Source organism: Miniopterus natalensis, chromosome 3, assembly GCF_054644295.1.
Source record: "Miniopterus natalensis isolate mMinNat1 chromosome 3, mMinNat1.hap1, whole genome shotgun sequence".
In the NCBI taxonomy this organism is placed as follows: Eukaryota; Metazoa; Chordata; class Mammalia; order Chiroptera; family Miniopteridae; genus Miniopterus; species Miniopterus natalensis.
The window spans coordinates 28,834,507-28,854,697 of record NC_142083.1 but is presented as its reverse complement, the minus strand read 5'-3'; the positions used below and the strand labels follow the sequence as shown (position 1 = coordinate 28,854,697).

The 20,191-nt window shown below is 38.7% G+C and overlaps 1 protein-coding gene across 4 annotated transcripts in view; it reads left to right on the top strand.

The window, feature by feature from the left end:
* The window catches only part of PDE4D (phosphodiesterase 4D), an 896,187-nt gene that overhangs the window by 718,531 nt on the left and 157,465 nt on the right, over positions 1 to 20,191 (top strand). For all 4 annotated transcript variants that reach the window (XM_087815369.1, XM_087815370.1, XM_087815372.1 and 1 more), the window contains 2 exons: positions 645 to 836; positions 14,312 to 14,348. In XM_087815369.1, coding sequence (XP_087671495.1) covers positions 645 to 836; positions 14,312 to 14,348 — 229 coding nt within the window. The remainder of the gene's footprint in view (positions 1 to 644; positions 837 to 14,311; positions 14,349 to 20,191) is intronic.

Sequence of the window (20,191 nt, the reverse complement as noted above, 5' to 3'; positions counted from 1 at the left end):
GAAAGGTTTTAAACTGATGAATGACATAGTCAGATTTCTAGTATAAGAAGAATCACTCTTGGTACAGGGTAGAAAATAGATGCAAGAGACTAATTTTAAGGCTGTTATAATAATGTGGGTGAGAGTTGATGGAACCCTGGGCTTAATATATTGGCAGTGGAGGTGGAGGGAGGTGGCCACAATAGAAAGTAGTGATTGGGTAAGTGTAGGCCAAAGGGAGAGAAGCCAGCCCAGGTTGGGGAAGCAATGATATTAGGCATACAATGGGACTTGTTGAATTGAACCAAAATTACTCTGTATTTGTAATTACCATGTATTTGTTCTTTTCCTGAAAGGAATTCTGTATTTAGGAGAATCATTCCTTTCAGAATGGTTTCTTTTAACTAAAGCTGAGTTTAGAGAGACCTATGTCTTGTATCTGGTTGGTTAACAAAAGTATTAAGTATCCCAAAGCTTAGGAAAACAAGAGTATAAAGTCAGCATGTGTTTTTTTACTTTTGTGTATTTCAGTATTATTGCTTTTTAACAGCAGGAGTCAGCTGTAGTTTTCCCACTGTCAATTCCTAAAGTGTGAAATCTCCCTTTACTAAAATATCAACATGCAAATACTCACAGTGATGTCATTCCTTCTACTTCGTTTACAGTTTTGATGTGGACAATGGCACATCTTCGGGACGGAGTCCCTTGGATCCCATGACCAGCCCAGGATCTGGGCTAATTCTCCAAGCAAACTTTGTCCACAGCCAACGCCGGGAGTCGTTTCTGTACCGATCCGACAGCGACTATGACCTCTCTCCAAAGTCTATGTCCCGGAACTCCTCCATCGCCAGTGATATGTAAGTAGGAGCGTGAGCAGAGACAAGAGGGAGCCTCTGTAGAAAATCAAGTTTATCTCTAGAGTTGATGATGTAATAAAACCACCATTCTAGAGTTTAAAAAGAATAGTGAGGAAAAGCATACAATCTGAAGATAAATGGTTGATTTAACTTGAGTACGCTGTCACTCTTGATAAGAAACATTTATTTTCCCACAGATACATTGTCTGGAAAAAGTGAGAATTATATTTTTAATGGAAACATTTACACTTAAAACATTACCTTATATTCATGTTGGACCTAAGTTTTAGCTACCCAGACACATGCATGTTTTCTAATATTTGGAAAAGCTTTAAACTCAGTTGGAAAATCCCTGTGATATTCGAGTGTATAGCATTTTGAATATATCTCAGTTGATGTTCTATACAGATGTTAGCACTGGTTTCCAGATCATTCGAGAGGTCTTTGTGGGTTTTGCCTAACTTAAACCATTGTTGGAATATGAATCGCTGGAGGCAAGCACAGAAAACATTAGACAAACTTGAATATTATTTAAGAGATGACACAGCTTAGAAAATAATTAAAACTGATGAGCGGGTTCACAGATCATACATTATTATTAGCTCATTTTCTCAACACAATCCAGTCCTGTGTTTACTGTCATGTTCTTTAGCTTTCTAAGTTGTAGAGGCTTCTAAATAGGACCTTATTTTCACTCAACACTTGCACTGTCATTTGTGGTAATTCTTACCTTTGTATGTAGAGTCAGTCCCCACTTCCCTTCTCTGCATCTAGATGTTTGTCCAGTAGCATTCACCATTTTCTCATGATACCATCTCAGAAACTCAGGACTGGTTGTAATTCATCTTACAGGAATTAACTTATATGAGGGTCTTATTTGAGGGCCTATGAGGGTCTAGGGTTATTCTTGGCTTCCCCAGATCACTAAGGTATTCCAGTAGGTCTGAATAGGGTCTAGAAATGAAACTGTACTTTACTCATTTTCACAGCATGCAGCTCTTGGTTGCCATTTTATTAACACTTGTAAAATTATTATATAATTATTAATACTTGTAAAGTTATTATATAATTAATGCTCTAGTCTCCCTAGGAATGAGCAACTAAACCACAATCATTTTGATTCAAATACTGAATTATTAAACTCTTACTGTGTAGCTGTCCCTGTTCATAGCACTGTAGGAAGTATATGAAAATCATAAAACAATGTTCTTGCTTTCAAATAACGGATAATCTATGGAATAACATCTCAGATCAAATGGTTAGTGGAAAAGACAGTAGGTAAGCCTTACATTGTGTCCCTGTGGACTACAGGGAAAAGCATCTCACTGTCTGCTTTAATAATGCACAAGACTACACTGTCTTTCAAAAGTCGGGCATCTTTTTTGGCATTGGAACCTGTTCGGTAAGTTATACCTCCCCATTCTCCCGCCCCACCCCCAGATCTACACCTGTTCTCTACATTTCCTTACCATGTTGTGTTGCCTTAATGTTCGGAAATCGATCTCCCATTCTCATTGACCTCTGAAATCTATTCATTTCAACACTTGAAATGAATAGATGCCACTTCCATAAAGTGGAAGGCATGTTGCCAGTTATTAGAGGAAATACCAGGTGGTTTTCATCTCCCAGCTTTTATCATTGTTGTGTTCTCTGTTCCCTCCTTCTCCCAGACCTCTCCTTCACCAGCTCCTCTTATCACCCCTTAACATACTGCATTTCCCTGAAGTACAGCCCCTGACCCTCTGGACTCTCCTTTTGAAAACTGTTTTGCGTGTGTGTTCAACTACCAGCTTTTATCAGATAACGTATTGCTCGGTATCTCTGGCCCTGCAACTTCAGTTGACCTACAGATCTTAAACCACTTAAACGCTTTCTATAAATTCGCACTTTCTTACTCCACTGTGCCTCACAATCATTAATTAGTACATGTTCATCTTTAGTAAATGAGCTTCAGATCTATGGCACTTAATTGCATCCTGGAAATTTACACTTTTTTGTTCAACTGTTGCCTAACACTCGTTAATTAGTACATAGAGGTTTACAGTTGCTCATATGGAAAATAATTCAATAATTAATAAATAATAATAGAAGAATAAACTCTATGTTTCGTGTACTCACAACTGTAAACCTACTTGGGCCCCACCCTGTATTTATCATTAATTCCTTGTATTAATGGCATCCACCCTTCTTCATCCCAAAACAACTTCCTTCTTCCAATGACTCTATCTCTAAGTGTTTTGTTTGTTTGTTTTTTGTTTGTTTGAAAAGAGGGGTAGGAGAATTTTTTGAATTTTTAAAAAATATATATCTTTATTGATTACAGAGAGAGGAAGGGAGAGGGGGAGAGAGAGAGAGAGAAACATCAGTGATGAGAGAGTCATTGATCAGCTGCCTCCTGCATGCCCCCTCCTAGGGATCGAGCCCGCAACCCGGGCATGTGCCCTGACCGGGAATCGAACCTCGATCTCCTGGATCCTAGGTTGACGCTCAACCGCTGAGCCACGCCAGCCAGGCTTTTTCTAAGTTACTTTTATCCCACTTTCTTGGGTGTAAAATTTAAGACATTTATTTGTTCATTTATACATAATTAAAACACTTACTGAGCAACTCTAGTGCATTCAAAGCTCCCAGTGTGCCGATGGGGTGGTCTTGCACTCATGACCTTTATAATAAAGTGCAGTAACACCATCTGTGAGGCATTTACAAAACTATAGAAGCAGAGAGAGGAGTAGGAGAGTTTGCCACCCAGGGAGAGCCAGGCTAAAGGAGCAAGGTTTGCATAGTCTGAGGCAAGGGAGCTCATGGCTCAGTTAAGGGATGGCAGTCATTGGTGTGAGCAGGGAAATGTGGCAGACGGGAAAGAACATTTGAATACAGTGTATGGGACCTAAGAGCCACAAAGGTTTGTAGCTGGGATTTGTCGTGATCAAATTCCTACTTTTACTGTATTCTGATTACTCTATTGTTGAATGATTACCTGGTAAAGTTACTGCAGGGAAGTGGATTATGTTGAAATTCGGAGGAATAAAGAAGGTTAAATACGATGGAGGCCCAGGTCAAGGGAGCGGTGTTGCGATGAAGGGGCTGGTCCAGAAGCAAGAGGCTTACAGAGTGGTGGTGGGGGCACAGTCAGTGGAGAAGGGGGATCGGAGAAAATGCTGGAGCATTGCCCCTGAAGGAGTAAACTAATGGCGATGCTGACATGAGGAACACAAGATGGAGAGTGGACACCGTAATGGCACATAGTGGGTAATGATTTGGGCTTTTACATGGTAAGGATGGAACTCTCGGGAAAACAGGCAGCAGGTCAAGGACAAGGTCAGAGAGCAGAAACAACAGTCCGGAGAACGAAGAGAAATTAGAAAACCAATTCTGTTCTGTGCCTACTGGGATGAATGACGACTGGGCAGGGTGTCCTAGTGCAGCGGTCATTAGGAGCCCGGTGCGTTCAGGACGGAATGGAAAGTTCGGGATGGAATGGAAAGTTCGGGATGGAATGAAAGCGAAGCAGCGGTGAGCTTGGGCGCCTCTTGAGAAGGGCGATACGTCGCAGGAGGAGGGAGCACTAAGCTGCTTGAGGGGAACTCGGCTCAAAGGGAGTTTTCCTCTAATGCATGAACCCTGAACCGAGGGAAAGCAGGTGTTAAATATGGAGCTGTAGCTACTGACAAAAGGATTATTATGAGCTCAAGTAAACAGACTCATCTTGGGAGAGTGATAGAGACGGTGTTACTTAGGAAGGGCAAAGAAGGAAAACACAGTGAAAGGGAAATAGAAGTTGGAGACAAAGGGAAAATGTTTACAGAATTTTGGCTAGTGGTCCATGCCTTTTTATTGAGATAGAAAGTATCGCCGTCAGCAAGTAAAGGAAAGGGGGTGGGGCAGCCTGAGAACAGGGAAAGGGCTTAGAAGAGCCCCTCTGCCGGCCAGAGGAGAGGAGAGAAGAGAACAGGGGTGAGTCGGAAGGTGCAGAACAGCCCGTAGGTGATAACGGTGCTGAATGGGTGAGTGACCAGCTCTAATGTCATCTCCTCCAGCGTCACCAAAGGGGAAGCAACTTGGCTTTAGACAGAGGCCAGAGACAAACGCATGGTGAGTTAGGAGTGTATTAATTGGCTGCATTTTTTAATGAGAGTATCATTTTTTTTACTCACTTAGCAATTATTGAGAGCACCTATTTTATGCCAGGATATCATTTGAGACATTATAGATCCATGAAAACAAGATAAAAATTTTGTTTGGATCATGCATTTCTGTCTTTATTTTTTTTAATTATATGCAGAAAAGGAGGCTTACCCAGTCAATATTGAGATTTCTATATAAATCCCTATTTTCACTTACACATCGATCACTTTTGTCAGTGCTAGACCCTTATCGAATTGTTCTTAATGTCCTCTGCATCGTTTCCTAAGCCATTTAAGGAAAATTAATCCCACTGCTGGAACATTTATGTGATGTGTTTCTTGAGATAAGATATGCTGGGGAGTATTAGTAAATCATTCTCACTACATCCCCGCAATATGAAACATAAAGATGTGTTTCACAAATACAGCGAAAGAAAGCCTTCAAGAAAAACCAGGTCAGGACTGGCAAACACTGGGCTTTGAGGTCCTGGTCAGATTTGCTGAAGAAACGTCCCCAATTATCCCTTCTTATTGCAGTTTCTCTCAGGCTTTGTGTCAGCTCTCCCTTAAGGGTTTTGAGACTTCAGGGCTGTTCTTAACCTAGGTTGAAAAAAAAATTGCTGTCACTGACTACTACGGGTTTGCCTAAACATATGCTGCCGCAGGTGCCTAAACATGTGCGAGGCACTCGTTCCTGCGTTCCTCCCGTGGAAAGAGGCCAGTTAAAAGCAGAAAGAGAAAGAACAGCTGCGTGCACGTCGGCATGTGTGGGAGGCTGCGCTGTGGCAGGAAATCATTTAGGCAACCCAGTGAATGACTTAGTCTGCTAGTAAATGTTATGAATGATCCCAAGACCATCGTTTCACTTCCAGAGAGAACACGTCTGCGTGCAGATCTCACATTTCCATGTCTCAATATCCATTCCTCCTTTGGGACTTAGAGAAGTTCAAATTAAATTTGTTATTTCCACCACGGCCAGTTTTGTTTCTTTGGCTGGTTATTCTTACTATGTTTTTGATTGTTTGTTTTTAGTTTTGGGGTTTTTTTCCTCAAAATCACAAGCATTCTGATTTATATGTTATCTAAAGGTCCTTTGGGTGATTTTTTAAAAGTGTATTAAAGTAAAACTTTCATCTAATCTTGACTATTTTCAGTTGTAAATATGTTTTTATAGACGCTATAAGGAAGGCAGTTAGTAAAAAGAACTCTTACATTAAGTCATGGAGTTAATTTCATGTGTTGACTGCACACTTTTTTGGTTATTTTTATTTTATTTTTTTATTATTGTCTTTCTTGGAGGACATATAACTAAGGTTTTGTAAAGATTGCTCAAGAGCTGCACTGGTCAACATGACAGCCATTAGTCACATGTGGCTTCTTAATTTAAGTGAATTAACGTTAAATAAAAGTAAAAACCAGTTCCTCAGTTGCACCAGCCACATTTCAAGTGCTAAGTGGCCACATGTGGCTAGAGGATAATGTACTGGACAACACAGAATATTTCCATCATTGCAGAAATTTCTTTTGGACAGTGCTATTTTAGAGTCTAGAATATGTATTTCTTTGTGGCTTCAGAATAGCTGAATCCATTTGAGCATGCAGAAGGCAGCATGGTGTGGTGGAAACTAAACAGTATTTTAAAGCCTGGATTTAAATCCAGCTATACTGCCCATTTCCACGCCTTAGGATTTCATGACTCAGTCAGCCTTTGAAAACCACCTGGGAGACTGGCCTAGGGTTACTGAGTGCTGTGCTCACTTTGCCAGGTAAAGGACTCTAACAAGAAAATGTCCATCAATATACACAGTCCCTTTATTTTTAAAAGGCATTTCACTTCAATAAAAAAGAAAGGGTATATTCTCAGAATAAAAGAGAGTTTTCCAAAGGAATTTAGCTTTTTAAAAACCTCACTCCGTGGTCCATGTTTGTTCTCGCTTTGGCACAGACCAATGAACATTCTTTTGGGCAGGCACCAAGTCTCAGCTTGGCTTCTGTAAATCACTGAGCTCTGCCACTTGCCAAGGGCATGGGCACCAAGGAGCCTTTAGTTCTCAGAGCCTAGTTCCTTATCTTCAACAGGAATATGAGCATCCGTTTAATGCAGAGCCATCAGAACTAAGTACAGAGTATCAGTAGAGCTCAGCGTCTGGTACATAGTAGATAGGCATAAACGGACTGCTCTCACTCCTCTCTCTTCAATCATGCACTTCCTTTTAATCTACCAAATCTTTTTACCACATGAAGATCTTTAAAAATATTGTCGTACTAGCTACCCATAAATCTTCTCCCCAGGAGCCCCTCCTGGAGAAAAACCAAGAGGACAGGGCCACTGACGCTAAGGATGGGCCTGTCAAATAAGGGAAACTGTGAAAGCAGAGCCTGTTCCTAGAACATAGAGTGAGGGCGATTGTGAAAGCTGGCTGTGTACCCAGCCCTTCCCCCTTTTTCCTTCCCCCTGCATGGGAGTCAACACTCAAACCATGTGACAGTAATCTATGACATCAACACTTCTGGAAATCTATTGTATTGGCTTTTAGTAAATAAAATAACTAAATATGCTTAGTGAGTGTGTCTACACAGATGTGCAAAACAATTTTTAACTTATTGAAATTGGAAAATATTTTGATATATTTGAAAACAAATTGTCTTACGTGCCATCACATAACTGACATACTTAAGGTTATTTATTGGCATTATGTACCTTCTTTAACAAAGCCTATATTTTTGTTTTATGACAGGTAAAGAACAGATTATACTTCAGACTAGAGAATTTTTGTATATATTACATTAAGTCCAGTTCCATTTGCTTTATCATCAGTATATGTGATATGAGCACACGTGGGCCAAAATTGAGGGATCTTACGGGGTTTTTTGGCCAATATCAGGCCAGTCTTTAATTCTTAAAATGTTAATAAGAAGTGAAAAAATTATTTAAATTTCAGAAGATTAAATAACTTCTAAGGTCACATCTATTTCTAAAGTTATATGATTTTTGCCCGGCCAGGCGTGGCTCAGTGGTTGATCCAGGAGACTGAGGTTCGATTCCCGGTCAGGGCACATGCCCGGGTTGTGGACTCCATCCCTAGTAGGGGGCGTGCAGGAGGCAGCCGATCAATGATTCTCTCTCATCATTCATGTTTCTCTCTCTCTTTCTTCCTCCTTTCCTCTCTCTGAAATCAATAGACATATTTAAATAAAAATATTTAAAAAGTTAAAATAAAAAATAAAGTTATATGAATTTTTAATTGTTTGCAGTTATTACTGCCATTATTATTTATAATTTTGTTAGATTTTTATAAATAATTATATTAAAAGTCTGTTTTAAGAAATAAAAAATAATCATAACATATTACAAGGGCTCCAGTGCTAAAGTCAAGAAGACATTAAGCTACTTTGCTGAGCATCAGTGGAAGAGATTTTAGAATAAGCTACCACTCAATTCTTTTAGGAAATTACAATTTGAGGACAAAGAAAAGGTTAAAGGTACAGAAGGTGAGCCATTTCCTCATAAAGTTAAGAATTTAGATGGGCCTCATTCATCTGTTTTTATAGAATAGGGTATTAGCTTGTTTGTCTGTTAAAGTTGAGGAAAGGCTTATAATTTGGTTTCTCCTTTTTGTGCTTGTATGGAATATAAATACAAAGGTATTTATATTCAGATGGGGTAAACATTTCAACATGATGATTAATAACTATACTTAGCCTTATAGAAAAACTGTCGAAACTGTTGTACAGATACTAATGACTTTGAGTTTAACAGGGAAAAATTTCGGATTGGAAGACATTACCTTACACAAGAAAGAACTGCTTTAATTTTGCTCTTATATTAATTTACATTATTTTTGGTTCTTAGTAAAATGTTTCTGGGTATTCTTGCCAAAATGTAAATTTCAGTAGTTGTGACTTTTGACCAGAGGACTAAGCTTTCGTTTTAAATGGGTTCCTTTAATTCTAAGTGGCAAGAGTTTCAGAGAGGAAAATTGCATTCAGGTGTGGCTCAGATTGGCTTTGTTATACAGGAACTTCAGTCCCTGGGGTCATAAGTGGAGTTGCTACTTAATTTTTTCTTGATTTACAAGGGAAGTAGTTCTAAATTAAAAGGCCAAGAGATAGAGAGGAGCCATATCCTCAGGTTAACCTGAAACCAGTGAAGCACAGTTTTTCATTTTTGTTTTTTGTTGGTTTGTTTTAGCAGTATATTGTCTACTAGCAGTTTATTAAAATCATAATGCCTCCTTCATAAGTAATTTGTAAGGGGTCATTATAGTCTTAAATGTGACATTTATAATTTCTCAGAGCCAACGTTTTTATTTTAGAAAAAAATAAATCATCTTTTAAAAATGATATCTGTGGAAAAATATAATTTGGTTTTGCAAAATGTACTAGGTAGCCAAAATTTTCCACAATACTTTTATTGTCTGAAACCATAGTTTTGTGATTTTAATTAAAAATGGTAGTAACATAAAGTTTTCAACATCCCCATGAATTTAGTACTCAATGAACCTAATTTCTCATGTAGTATTTTATTTACTTATTTATTTTAATCCTCTCCTGAGGATATTTTTCCATTGCTTTTTAGGTAGAGGGGAAGGGGAGGTGGGTCGGAGAGAGAGAAACATCGATGTGAGAAAGACATATCAATTGGTTGCCTCCCGCTCATGCCCAGGCCAGTCCAGGGAACAAACCTGCAGCCCAGGTATGTGCCCTTGACCAGGAATCGAACCCAAGACTCTTCAGTGTGTGGGGCCAACACTCTAATCACTGAGCCACACCGGCCAGGGCGCTGTAATATTTTAATATCTAGCTTTGTCTACGGGTGTTTTATCAAAATAAGCATGTTTTCTTTACTAAGTTGTTTTTAAAGGGATGAATGAGCTAAAATGAATCTGAGTAATTCGTGCAATTATTTAATTTTTTAAATTTTAAAATAGAATCAGCACTTACATTTTAATACATTTGGGTTGATAGCTACTTGAAAACTTTAAAGATTATTAAACATAGGCTGGAATCTTTAAAAAGTCTTTATAGGCCCTGGTGGTATAGCTCAGTTGGTTGGGTGTTGGCCCATGCACCAAAAGGTTGTTGGTTTGATTCCCAGTCAGGGCACACGCCCGGGCTGCAGGCTCAATCCCTGATGGGGGGGGGGGGGTGCAGGAGGCAGTCAGTCAATGTTCCTCTCACATTGGTGTTTCTCTTTCCCTCTCCCTCCTTTCTCTCTCAAAAATATAAAAGCAGGCAAAATTTTCATGATTCAATATGATTAATGTTAAAAAGAAAGATATAAAATGGAACAATACAGCATGATTCTAATTGTGTAAGAAATCATGCATTCCATACAAATCATGTGTAACATACATGTGCTCACATACAGCCAGACAGGAAATGTTACCAACAGTTACCTTTGGGGAGTTCTTTAAATTTTTCTGTATTTCTCAAAGTTTCTATGGTTAATTGGTGTTTTACATTCAAATATACATATAATTTTTAAAAGACCAAGTACATTATGTTGTGTGTTTGTCTATTTCACGTCTGTACTTCAGTGAACATGGGCATAGAGGGTGGGGAGCAGGTCTGTCCCTCCTGTGGCTAATTCTTAGGTGTGGTCAAATAGCCCAGACACCAGGACACATTTCTATGTACATATTAAAAATAAGAACATACTTGTTTACCTATAATTCTAAAAGAGGTGGATCGAAGGTGAATTGATAAATGGGGGATAGTTTTGAGCCTAAGGAAAGAAAGACATCAGGATTTCAAAATACCTATTTTCTGTATGTTTATCAATCTTCTAATACTACTGACAAAATCCAGAGGAGAATTTCTTTCTAGTTTCACAGCAACAGGAATGCAGCACAGAGCAAAGTTTTCCAAGGCTGGGTTTAGAGCACAGCCTCAGCCCACGGCTCCTCTTCAGAGCGCTGGTTCATAGAACCACTTACGCTGAAATTTGTGCTGCATGATATTCAGAGGCAGCAGCTACTCTGTGGCCACCGATGCTCTTAGTATCATAGGATTAAAGTTCTTTGCTCAATAAAGTATAAACTTTCCTCTAATGCATTGCAGCTCCTTTCCCTTCTGCTTCGGTAATAATAAAGCATGGAAAGGCTGCTGCCCAGTGTGTTTCAACACAATCGAACTAGTTTACAAAATTATATTTTCAGGTGCTGCTGTTGGTCAAACTTATTTTGTAAGGTGACAGGGGCTTTTCCACATTTAAGTACTTGAATAGTTTCTGGATCCCAATGAGGCCTCTGTAAGAGGGTTTGCTTTTGGGTTTTTCTCCTTTGGTTTTTTCCCAGCGTCTCTGGCTTCCTATTACAGAAAGACTGAGGGTAGAAAAAGAAAGTAGTAAATGCTATACACGTAGGGGAAGGATGGCCAAAGGCAAAGGGATTTTTCTTGACTCTAGGGTCGTTGCACTTGGGAAGAACAGAAAATTCAGTAGTGCACCTTAAGCCTCTGACCCCCGCCCCCAGCAGGGCAGGCTCAGAGGCACTCAGCAGGAAAGGGGTGCAGCCTGGAGCCTGCCCTTTATCAGGACACTCGCCGCCGAAGCCCTAGAAATCATTTTACTGCTACTAAAATGAGACAGTCAAGATACTTGGCAAATCAATTTCTGGGTAATTCACATTCTTCTTGCTAAGTGTAGAGAAGCAGCCCCCCTCAAAAACTGGGGCTGGAGAAGGTGACTCTCAGCCCATGGAAACCAGGGCAGGTGACTAACTTCCTTCTACACCGTGGGGCTAGAGACCAGCATGGCCCTGGCTCTGCTGTGACTGTTACTGGAGTACCAGTCTCCTCATCACATACATACATATACACACATACATACACACGTGCACATATATACACACATACACACAATGTCAAAACAAGCTTTTTGTATGATCCTGCCCACCAGCCTTCACTCTCCCCCCAAATGCCCCCCATAAATACTCCAATTCTTTAAAAAAGCAATTTTTTCCTAAAGCATACCCCAGTTGCTTTTTTGTTAAAGTTTGTGTTGCTGTGTTTGTTTGTTTGTTTTCATTTAAATGAAAGACAGTATTTCATAATCCTCTCCAGAAAAGTCATGTCACCAGAAGGTACAATTTCAGGTATCCAGCAATGGCCACTGTGCAAGTTTGAATCTAGCGTCTCACCAGTTTATAGGAGTTCCTAACAGTCTCTTCCCATTTTAGGAACAGCAATATTCTTGTGTGGTATTATAATCCCTTCTAATGCTTCAGTTAGCTAGGCTTCCTCTTTAAAAAATGTTCCTTCTTAGGAAAGTGGTTTAAGTGCGGTGTTTCAGAATCGTTTCCTGTCTCGTGGGTTTTTTGGTACATTTACTCAATTCATTAAAACTCACGCATACTTTAAGCCAAATTGTATATAACAAAGAATGATCTTCTTTGAATCTTAACTACCAGATCTGATTTCTTCTTATTATAAGCAAATTATAGGATACAGTTAAAATATGTTTATATCATACTCCTTTTCTTCCACACACAAAATAATATATATTTTACATGCATTATTGTATTTGTGACAGTGGGTCGGATAAAATATCTTAATATTGAGGTACAGACTCAGACAAAGATTTTAAAATTACATATTCAATATATATTCAAAGATAATGCAAGTATTATGTAATTTTGAAAAGAGAAGGATATGGTATATGACCTGTCCTTATTGAGAACATTTGCCACCAAAATGCTGGAAATAATTGCACTATTACTAAGAAGAGACGATTGAGATATTTGGCAAAAATAATTTCTGGGTTTTTCAACCAGAAACCATTTTTGGAAAAAAGTAAAATACCTTCTTTACTATAATTATAACTGTCTCTTTTTGTGCTTTGACAGAGAAAGAAAGCAAGACTGGTAAATTATTTTAAATATTATGTACTCTAAACACATCTTCTGTAGTGCTTAGGAATGAAATGCCACCAAAGAAAGAATTAAGTGTTTTAACAAACATTCACACCCTTTTGGGCTTAGAGTGATTCAAATCCAGTGTAATTCATGTAAAAAATTAGAAGACTTATTTTCAGAGATTAATTTCCAGGATGATGTGCCTTGGTTGAGATAACTTAATTCTTAGAAAATAAACTTTGCAGTCAGGCAATTATAAAGAATAAAATGGAAGAGAACACTGTACCTTGGGAAAATATCTAGATTTTATATTACTTTGATTTTGGCTATCTGAATAATCTCAACAAAGAACAGGAGCCCCTGAAAAATGTTAATTCTGAAACTAAGGAGGTGCAAAATAGCACAGGTTCCCTTTCAGTTGTGTCCCAACCCTTTTCTGCTTTTTATGTTCCCACACTCTGAGTTTCAAGATCTCTGTGTAATTTGATGACCGTAACAACTAGTCCAATTATTGGTAATGACCCGTTTACTAACGTCACGCATATGCTGCAGCTCACTTCCTGAGTGTCGTTTTAGGTCACTTAGGTCCCTTTCAGAGTTGCTCGGGAGCGACAGATCGGTTCAGCTGCGGGGTCCTAAGTGAGGGTCATGTCCAGTTTTCTGCGTGGAATAACTGCCTTCGCTTTTGGTTAAAGAGCTCCCGCCAGCTCGATCAAGAGCTGTCCCGTGCAGATTTTGGAAATCTCTCCACAAGTGATTCTTGCTGAAAAATACCACGCAAGAACCCAGGCCCCGCTTTCACACTTGCCTCCGAGTGGACTGTTGCACAACTTTCCTTGCCTCTCCCTGTCCCTGAGGCGCGTCACGCTGACACCTTGCTCGTGCATCCCTGGGCACGGGCACAGTGTAGCTGAGGTTGCTGCAGCAACAGCACACACGGGGTGACATTCCCCCCTAATTACGGCGGCTGGGACGTGAGTCACTTGAAGAGTTGCGCCGGGTTTTTCTTAGTGTATGATGCAGTCCCGTGTCCTCTACAGTCCCCAGCCTGTCCAAGACTCTCCCACGATGATGCAGAACACTCACTGCTCATCACCTTCAAGTGTTAGGTGGTGCAGGGCCTGTCACCAAAGCCACTGCGGTCGCTTGCTCCTTGCACAGCACCCTTTCCTGAAACCTACAGCGAGGCCCAGCGTCAGGCTCAGGCCCGCTGCTTGACTCTTTCTCCTGGTGCATAGTCTCTGTGCTTAATCAGCAAGTGACCTTGGCTGATGATCTAGAAGCCCCGCTTTTTACCGGGGAGCTGGACAGTGGTAACATCCCCGAAGACATGTTTCCACCCCAGTGGCTGGGAAGAACATGTGCTGAAGAGTAAAGGTGGAATGACTGTAATTCTCTGGGAATTTGTGGACGTGGACCTCACCACTTAATATTGATCAACAGCGGCCGTATAGTTATCCGTAACCTCTAACCCTGGGTTTGGTTTCTTTTTCAGACATGGAGATGACTTGATTGTGACTCCATTTGCTCAGGTAAGCACAGTTGGGTGCATGGGCAGGTTTCTTATTTGAAAGTTTAATTTGGGGGATTAGTTCCGGTTCTTAATTTAGTCTTCAATCAAACACAAGTACAAATGCAAATTCTGTGGTTCATTCAAGCAATTCAGAAGCAATTCTAGAAAATGTGGCCTTGGCCATATTGGTCTGTTTCTTATAAGCTCTAGACCTGAAGAGTTTCTTTGTTCCAAATTGCAAATTACCTAAGTGACATTTAAATGGGACCATACTTTCTTAACTGACATAGCACTAGAAGCAGAAGGCTATTTCATGGATTAAATTACATTTAGTATAATTAGGTGCATGATCAGTGCTTGAAATTGAATATTCCAATTCAGCCTCATGCTTTATGTACTCCTTCCTTTTTTAACATGTCATTTGTACAAAGATTTAACCGAGTGATGTATTTGTGTTTATTTGTTCCTTTTAGGTATACACACCATGAGAATACTTTAACTATATGACATAAATACTAGAAGGTGATAAAATGATCTAAAACATTTTGAAATATATATAAAATGGTTGATGACCAGAATTTTTTTTGTATAGACCAGTGTTCCTCAACCCTAGCTACACATTAAGATCACCTAGAAAGCTTTTATTCTAGGCTGCATGCCAGATCAATTGAATTAAAAAATCTGGGCCCAGTATTTCTCCAGGAAAAGTTGAGATCCTCTGGTGTAGACACACTTCGAAAAGACTGGAATAAAACTGATTTGGAGCATAAGACAGGTTTCAAGCCAACACTGACTGTTAATAAGAAATGTTAAATATTGGAATAGGAGTGGTCCAGAAAGGTTATAAAAAAAATTTAAAAATGTCAGATTAGCTCTAGTGCCTTGGGCAACTAATTTAACTTCTCTAGGCTTCTTTTTTCCAGTTGGTAAAATTGGAGGGCTAGGCTGTATAAAGATAGGCTCCAGCTCAAACCCCATCTCCTCCTCTTGCTAAATGAATGGCCTTGGGCTAGTCACTGAAATTTTCCAAGCTGAGTTTCCTCCTAAATGACATTTCCAAGAGTACCCACCTCATAAGGTTGTTAAGAGATTGAAATAATACCAGGCTTGTAAAGTACTCAACACAATATCTATAAAGTAAATTACTTAATGAATTTTTAGTGTTATCGGTAAGGGCTTTTTCACTTCTAAAATGTCATAATAGGCAATCTTTTTAAAAATGTGCAATAGCAATGTTTGGATAGTAGAATTATGTATAATTCTTTCACTTTTTCAAGTTTTCTGAAAATTTTTAATTGCTATAACTTAAACCATTTAATGAATCCTTAAATAACACAACTGTATAACAGTGATTTTTTTATTAATGAAGGCAATTAAAAGTGCAATTAAACCACCATCCCTTTCAGATGGTTCATGTCTTGTTTGCTTAAGGTTTTGCTGGAGTTCATGAATTATTTCTAGTAACTATATTGCTATATTAAAAAAAAATTATACTCACATGTTTTAATCTACTTTGTGACAGCAGAATCATTTAAAGCTAAGGATGTTTAGTTGCTTACTAGTGAGAACCCATAATTTTATTTCTAAAAACTGAGAAAACTGAGTAAAAAGATAAAATCAGGCAAAATAGTATAAATAACCAAATGTAGACACAGTCATCCCGACCTGAGCTTGTTCAGGGAGCTATTCTTGCTTCTAACCAAAAGCTCTAGGTATTGTAATAAGAAAAATATATCTAAATATGAGGTAAAAAATGAAAAATATTCTATGTATGATGCCTTATTACTTAAAGTAGTGTTTACTATTTTCTAATAAATAGATTAATAAATTCGACTTGGTCCTTATTGTCAGTGGTCTTAAATTCTAAGGAAATCTACCCTTTTACATAATCAGACATTTTCTATAGTGTCCCTATACTGTCTAAAAAACGAATAGAATTTCAGTACACTGAGAAATATATATATGTGTAAAATATCACTTAATCTGTGCTAGTAAACTGTTTAAATAAATATGTGTGCCCAATACCCTCAAAAATTATAGCTTTAAAGATGAACCGCCTCTATGTAATATGTAGGCATATCTCATGCCTGAAGACAATCGGACTGTGTTTAGAAGAGTTTGCTTATGATTAGCTAATGACTCATATCACCTTGAAGGAGGTGCTCATTACCCCAGGGACTGCAGATTCTTTCTAAGTGGCTTCATCACAGTTTTTACAAATGGCATTTTCTAGGGTTTGTGATCTAGAAAGCTCTAGTACAATTATTTTTTAAAAAAGCATGTTAAATGACCAAACAATTTCACCACCGATAGAGCATCTTTGAGAAACCAGATAAGAAAGAAGCCTAGTTAGCAGCGGTCTTCTCTGAAGCCCTATTGGGCACAGCTACCTTATTTTGTTGACCTGACCAATAACTCTTCAAATTTTCAATACAAGATAGAATAGTCACCATTGAATGCTGAATATTATAATGCTTAAAATATAAGATGTTTATGTCACTTGAGATGATACCATTTAGTATTCAGCCTAATATACCATAGATGCTTTTGCCAATGGACAGAAGACAGTTGATGTCAGACACATCACTCAGAGACACGTTCAAATAGGCTGAAGAATTCCTCCCTTTCCCCAGCATGCTTTGGGGTTTGGAATGTCACACTAAATTCTTCTGGTGAAAGGGCTATACTACCTTCAAAATACATATATATATATATATATATATATATATATATATATATATATATATATATATTTTTTGCATAAAAAGTTTTGCAAAAGGAAGAAAATAAAATTTCCCATAATTCCAAACCCCAAAATAACTAGTATTTACATTTCACTTTGTATCCCTCTAGGCTTATTTTTCTGTGCATATTTTCTTTACCATAATTCTTAAAAATGAGCCTCCCACTGTCTAAAGTGGACAAAGGTCTTCTCCTAAACCCATCTCATCTTCTGCCTCCTCTTCAGAACTCATTTCTATTTTGCCTGAGTGCATCTCCAAAACATGAAAGGACCCCTCCATTTTTTCTCCATTCGTGGTTTCCTGTGACCCTAAGAGAATAAACCCCTAAATTATAAGAGAATTCAGGAAGTCCTAAAAGGATATATTCCACTTTCATGTACAGCGCTGAAATTAAAAGTGGAAGAGAGTTTAGGTTAAACACTGTCAGGGGTAGAAATTCTTGCTGATGTGTTTAACCTAAACTCTCTTCCACTTTTAATTTCTTATGTTTTACCCTGTAGGCCCAGATTCCTCTTGATCTCCAAAAAAAGTGATAGCTTTAAACGTTTGATTTATTTCCACTCTGAAATAGTCTCCTGTGTTCGTGTTAAAATCGTTTGGCGTGGGCATTTCCTTAGGCCCGAGGCTAGGTGTCAGCCCATGTCATGCCCTGGAAACTGGCCTTCTCCCCGGAGGGCGGCAGCGGTTTGCCCAGAGTTCTTGCTCAGGGGACCGAGGAACAGCAAGGAGCCACACGCTGATGACATGTAGGAAACCCTGCCTTGTGGTCAGCTGCCTCTGGACCCGCCAGTCCCGTTATTTGTTAGGACTACCTTGTAAAATAAGTCAACTAGAATTCTCATCTGGAAGTATAGAGTGTTAAAAGATTTGGTATCTTTGATCAAGGAAAATAGAGAAAATACTCAAATATAATCTTGGGTCCCTGGACAGACCCTCATGTCATTCAGACTGAGGAGACACGCCTGATTTAAAAGTCCAGGGTAGGAACAACTGAGTCATTTTACCTTTCCTCTGACCAAATCCAGCAGCTGGGATAATATTATTTAAAATGTGGTGGTTCACACTGGAGAACATTACTGTTCTGCTGGTAACGAACATGGCCAGTGTTTTCCTAGGGCTCCTGCGCGCCCCGCCTGTTGCACTGAGCAGCAACCATTTCGGGGCCTCATCACAGCCCCCCTCGCCAAATCCACCAGGCTGTCCCTGCCAGGCCACGAGAGAAGATGATTATCACCTTCCATTTGCTTCTCTCTGTTGGTTTTTCTTTATCCTTCATTAAAAATAATCACAGCTAGCATCTTCTAGGAATCTATAAATCAATATTTGTTGACATACAGAAACAGCAATTTCGTATGGTTTAACCAAAACATAACTTGGAAAGAGGTTTTCTTTTCTTTCAGTATGACCTTTCTAGCTTGTAAATAATCATAACTCGATTCCAGTTTTTTCCTGGAGGTAAAATCAAGGCAAGGTATTCTTTTTCCCTCCCACTTCCTCCAAGGCCCTTGGCAACACATGGTCTGTGTTTAAGCGACATCTAGTGGCGTAAAGAAGTATTTGGAATGAAAACCACAATCCTCAAAATCATTTCTTTGTTATTTTTTTAGGCAAGGATTTTTTAAACATTATTTGCCGCATCTTTTTTTAAAAAAAGAAATTTCTTTGAATATTTTTAAGTATACATTTCTTTTAGGCTATTATGTTTAGTTGTTTAACTTTTTAATGAAGCCACATTTCCTGCTGTTTTCAGTGAATCTTATTGATTAGTAAATGTTCAGAAGTACCTAAGAAAACCTGAGATTAACGTGTGTAAAGAACATCTAAACCCTTTCAAGGGCTAGCACATGATCCATCTTTATGTAAAAGTTTCCCATAACACTATTATAATTTATTTCCCAAAGTGTACATATTTCTCATAATTCCCAGTATATTTTTGACCTTGACTTACTACACTTTTGCTTGTGGGGGCAGAAGAGAAAGAAATGACCTTAGCTCTTAACCGTTAAACTGTGTGAGAGACAACCTTAGGGACCCGTTTGGTTAGCAAGCATTTTAAGCAGTAAAGAGAATTACAGGAGCGTGAAAGCTCTAACAACGGTTCTTAAAGGGTTGAATTCAAGGGGAACGAGACCTGTCCCAGAGCAGAAGCAAAAAATAATTGGACCCTAGCTCAGTGGCTGGAGTAAAAGTGTTTCCTGTTGTCGCCCACAGCCTAAGGTAGCCCCGGAGTCGCTCTTTGGTCCTGCAGTGCAAACGAGCGCATAAAACACTGGCACTGCATTTGTGATGGGGATACCTGGGGCCAGTCAACTAGGCCTAGGGCAATGCCCCCTTATAAGATTTGTCTGGAACTTTTATTTACTCTTCTGCCAGTATCATTTGTCACAGTGCAGAAGGTAAGAATTAATACTTAATATAAAATTTATAAAATATTATTTGTCCTACCACAAAAACAACGATCGAATACTTGCACCCATAGGGAATGATGTGTGCCAAGTACAAGGTTTCCTGCAGCAATATTTGCAAAGGGAAAATTTGGGAAACGACCTAAAAGTCAATTAGTCGAGGGGACGGGACAGGCAGCTGAATGGAGGAGGGGCTGAGAGGGAAATTTCATTTTTCACTTTTTATTTTGAAATATACATATGAGAGAATATAGCTAGTGATTATCTAAAACGTAAAAAATAATACCAAAAATCAACAGTTTAAGAAATAGTGCCAATAGTTTTAATGCCCTGGAGTATTCCTCCCCAATTTCATCTTCCTGCCTCCTCTCCGAAATAACAATAATTTTGAATTTTGTTTTTGTTAAGGGGGAGACATTTTACTTTTTACCTTTCTCTGTTTAAATTCTGCATCACATGAAGATATAAATTATACAAAAATAAAAATTTTAATTTAAAACCAAAACAAAGAAACATAATTTAGTATCTTATAACAGAGTCAAAAACCTTTTTACAGAATACCAATTGTAATATATCTTTTATGAACTAATGTTTCCTTGCAAATGACATAGAATATGAATTACCTGCAGTACAATTTCTGTTTACCCAGCTGTCAGATGTAGTGCACTTACTATAATTTATTAGAATAAAATTCCCAGAATTCTGAGGTTAAA